This window comes from Centruroides sculpturatus, unplaced genomic scaffold (assembly GCF_000671375.1).
Source record: "Centruroides sculpturatus isolate CEXI.00-Female unplaced genomic scaffold, Cexi_2.0 scaffold1708, whole genome shotgun sequence".
Classification (NCBI taxonomy): Eukaryota; Metazoa; Arthropoda; class Arachnida; order Scorpiones; family Buthidae; genus Centruroides; species Centruroides sculpturatus.
The window spans coordinates 18,529-23,460 of record NW_019385902.1 but is presented as its reverse complement, the minus strand read 5'-3'; the positions used below and the strand labels follow the sequence as shown (position 1 = coordinate 23,460).

General features: G+C 25.8%; 1 protein-coding gene across 3 annotated transcripts in view; it reads left to right on the top strand.

Annotated features, from left to right (window-relative positions):
• The window catches only part of LOC111612495 (WD repeat-containing protein 60-like), a 32,680-nt gene that overhangs the window by 14,102 nt on the left and 13,646 nt on the right, over positions 1-4,932 (top strand). For all 3 annotated transcript variants that reach the window (XM_023353721.1, XM_023353720.1, XM_023353722.1), the window contains exons 12-14: positions 629-701; positions 788-819; positions 4,186-4,366. In XM_023353721.1, coding sequence (XP_023209489.1) covers positions 629-701; positions 788-819; positions 4,186-4,366 — 286 coding nt within the window. The remainder of the gene's footprint in view (positions 1-628; positions 702-787; positions 820-4,185; positions 4,367-4,932) is intronic.

Below are 4,932 nucleotides of genomic sequence, written 5' to 3'. Positions count from 1 at the left end.
AATTTAATTATGTTAAATAAAATAATCATTATTTTTCTATTGTTATACCTTTGATTAATACAATAAACTTCCATTTAATATTTATTTAATTTACTCAACACCAAAGTTTAGTTTACTTTTACTTACATAAAAATATATATATATTTATAATATAACTTACTATTAGCAAAAATGATAAACAATATTGAAAAGTTTTATTTTAATACTTTTAATTTAGTTTTAAATTTTGCTGTTATCATAATCATTGCAAAATTAAATGAGTTGTTATGATATTTTGTGAGGTAACATTACCAATACTTTTGGGATAATTAAAAATAATTAAGTTAATATTACAATGGATTATATGAATAAACATTAAATAATTATTTAAACAGAAAATAATAAAAATTATATACATATAGAAATAAATATGCTATTTAAAAAGTTAACTGATTTTATTGGAATATATCTTTACAATTTTCATGTAATGAAATTACATAAAATAAAATTCAAAAATTTTATTAACATTAATTTAATTCATAAAGTTTAATATATACATAATTAATTAAATTTGAATTATTGCATTTAATTCCACTTAGAAAAGATTTTCTAATTTCATTTAAATAAGTTTTTTTTTTAAATATTACAGCAACAGTTTTAAGAGAAGAAGGTCATCACAGCTGTGTTGTTGCAATTAAAACTTTACCTTACTCATCATCTGGGTAATGACCTTGTGACTAATTTTAATTTTTTATTTTTGTGTTTATATTTAATACATTTATCTTAATAATTTGATGATAATTTCTAGGGATGTTTCATCACCATCAAAGAAGAAGTTAAGTACGTTTACCATTTTTATAAAAAAAATTCTACCAATTTCAGATTTTTAATTTTCAGTGAATATCTCATAATTCATAAGACTGATAAATGTATTGTGATAAATACTTGAAAAATTACTAAAAAGCTATATATTTTTACATTTTTTATAATAAGATATCAAATTAAGATTTAATTTTTATATTTATTTTGTATTTTTTGATTCTAAGACATCTTTTTTTACCCATTTTTACTTGTCCAAATTAGACATGAAACCTAAAATCAATAACATTTTACATTCACACTCCAAAACAACAATCAATAGTTGTCAAAGTAAATGATATGGTGCTCCATTTAGATCTTAGGCCTTCAAGATAACATTAAAATGAATAGTCAATGTATATACAGAATAGCATGGAAGTAGAACTGCTAAACATTTCTTATTTCAAGCATTTGCATTGTTTTTCTAACTTATTGTAAATAACAAAGCTTAATAAAATTGATTAATTTAAAAGTTTAAATTCAGACTCATGGTATGAGTTTATCCATAAACCATCTGTCCCAGTTTAAGGGATGGAAGGATATAAGAAAAAAAAAGACTATGTAGGAGAGAGATGAGCAATGTAAAAATCCAAGTGGTCATAATTATTTTAATAAAATAAATTACTTTGAAAAAACTGTTTTTAAATTATATACTGAATTTAATAATATATTGATATTTTTACAGTTAGTCAATTAAAGCACCCGATTTTTTACAATATCAGTGCATGATCTGTTAAGTGAAAGTGCTATTTGCAGTACTTTTTATTCTCTTTATCCAACATGTATACTGTACAGCAGTGGTTCCCAATTAGTTTTTCCTGCGTACCACTTCAAGAAAGAGCTCAAACTCACATACCCCTTATAGCAGAAATTCATATTAATCTATACTAATATTATAAATTTGAAGGTAATTCTGTCTGTCTGTCTGTTACCTTTTCACGCCTAAACCACTGAACAGGTTTTAATAAAATTTGGCACAGAGATAGCTTACATGTTGGAGATGGACATAGGTTACATTTTACTGCGAGAAAATATCTTACTCCCACGAGAAAATTCGATATAATGCAGGAGAAGCTGTGGGTAGTGATAGACAGCTAGTGATAAATAAAATGAGTTTTTTTTTACTTTTATTACCTTACATACTATTCTAATAATAATGAAAATAACATAAAGTTTTTGGTCAGCTTCAGTCTCAAGTCATCTTTGAGTTGAAATCAGTGATGATGTTTAGTTTTCATGTTTGTCTTGGCCGAAAATCTGCTCTTGCAGTGGTATGTTATGCAAAATGATAGTAAATATTTTATTGCCGCTTTGCTGACATGATAAATGTCTTTTAGGTCAGCCCAAAAATTACCCAGTGATTGCTCTGCAAAACAACTCTTGAGTCTGCTGTTGCATGAAATGTCTATTAATTCCTCTTGGTCAGAGATGGGAAGGTGGTCGGTGGAGTTATTCGCAACAGTGACAAAAATTTTCAAAATTAATTTTGCGAAAACAAATTGTGTTAATTGTACAATTTTTGTTTCTTGTGTAAGAATTTCATTTAGGTATTGTCGCAAATGCATTTTTTTGATGAAATTTCGAGAATATTTTTAGTTATAAATAAACGAATTTGTGCATTTGACATCATGTTGTAAATTGCCGAATTTTTGATGGTCCACCCATTATTTTTTTGANTTTTTGTTTCTTGTGTAAGAATTTCATTTAGGTATTGTCGCAAATGCATTTTTTTGATGAAATTTCGAGAATATTTTTAGTTATAAATAAACGAATTTGTGCATTTGACATCATGTTGTAAATTGCCGAATTTTTGATGGTCCACCCATTATTTTTTTATTGCTTCATCTCATGCATTTATATTTTAAATCGACTGATTTTAGATTGTTGCGCGTACCCCTTCATGCAATTTCGTGTACCCCCAGGGGTACGCGTACCACTAATTGGGAACCATTGCTGTACAGGAATGCACAATGCTCAAAGAAAACTTTGGATGAAAAATTAATGCTGACATTGGTGTATTAAAAATAAAGTAATTCCTTTTTTTTATTTGAAAGATTGAAAAACTGAGTTTTAAAGGAATCTGACTCTAGAGAATATTACAATTTTTAAAATAAATTTTTTAAAATTTGATTTTATAACAAAAAATGAGATTTTCTCCATTTTTTTTTTTAATTATTTCAACATTTCAAACTTGGAATGTTTTCATTATAAAAATATTTAAATATTTTATAAATATCCATTTTCTTAAAATAAAAATTTCAGTCAAATCTTTCTAAAAATTTGCATTTANTTAATTCCTCTTGGTCAGAGATGGGAAGGTGGTCGGTGGAGTTATTCGCAACAGTGACAAAAATTTTCAAAATTAATTTTGCGAAAACAAATTGTGTTAATTGTACAATTTTTGTTTCTTGTGTAAGAATTTCATTTAGGTATTGTCGCAAATGCATTTTTTTGATGAAATTTCGAGAATATTTTTAGTTATAAATAAACGAATTTGTGCATTTGACATCATGTTGTAAATTGCCGAATTTTTGATGGTCCACCCATTATTTTTTTATTGCTTCATCTCATGCATTTATATTTTAAATCGACTGATTTTAGATTGTTGCGCGTACCCCTTCATGCAATTTCGTGTACCCCCAGGGGTACGCGTACCACTAATTGGGAACCATTGCTGTACAGGAATGCACAATGCTCAAAGAAAACTTTGGATGAAAAATTAATGCTGACATTGGTGTATTAAAAATAAAGTAATTCCTTTTTTTTATTTGAAAGATTGAAAAACTGAGTTTTAAAGGAATCTGACTCTAGAGAATATTACAATTTTTAAAATAAATTTTTTAAAATTTGATTTTATAACAAAAAATGAGATTTTCTCCATTTTTTTTTTTAATTATTTCAACATTTCAAACTTGGAATGTTTTCATTATAAAAATATTTAAATATTTTATAAATATCCATTTTCTTAAAATAAAAATTTCAGTCAAATCTTTCTAAAAATTTGCATTTATAAAATGTTCACAAATTTTTTTTTTCATATTTACAATGGAAATCATACTCGTTCTTAATGTGGACTTTTAGCATACATATAATGAAAAATAATTATAGTTTTACCTTTTCAATTTCTTACTTTCTGAATTTTAACTAATTAAATTCATATATAAAATAATAAGAATGGTATTTATTTATATTATGTACTTATATGTATCAGGTTATATATTTTTTTATAAATTTACATGCCATTTCTATAAGATACATATCAGCATGAGATATTTACTGAAAATTGAAACTGAGATATTAACATGATCAATATTAACATGTTAATATTGATAAGAAGAAATATTTCAGATTCTATCAGAAACTTTCACGTCATCAGTTTGGAAGATCTTAGTGTAATTCATATATGGATAGCAATGGAAATTGCCAAACAAGAGGTATCCAGTTTAGAAGGTGATCTTGGTTTGGCACCTTGGGGAAAAGTTAAATTAATAAAAAGTTCATCCATAAAGTTGTATAATTTACATGGCCTGTAAGTTTAATTTAATTGTCAAAGTATTGTTATAATATATTTATGTTTTATAATTTAATAAGTAGTGATTAGTTGTTTTTAATTAAAAGTCATTTTGAAAGTTTTATTTATAAATAGATGATTTTATTTTGGAAAATACATTTTAGTTTTTATTGAATTCTCTTCATTTTCAACAGTAAAAATTTGTTCAAAAAACACATTTATAAAAAAATATTGTAAAATGATGAAAGGAATTTTATATAATTATTCATGGTACAGTAGAACCTCGAAAACTCGGCCTAATGTGGACTGAAGGGTGGCCGAGTTTGTGAAAATGTCGGTTATCGGGAATAGGGTTAAAAAAGGATAAGTATGCGTGTTTCCTCAGAAAATAGTGTATTGTACTTGTATGTATTGTTTGCTGGAGAATACAACAGAGAATAAACTGCCCAAATACCCTTAAACAAAGGAAAAGTACGTACTTTATGAAGGCATAGAGCCTTTACTACATGAAAATGAAAATTAATGAATACACTGTGTACAGTAATTTACCTGATAAGACAGACCTCAGAAAAATACTTTATGAG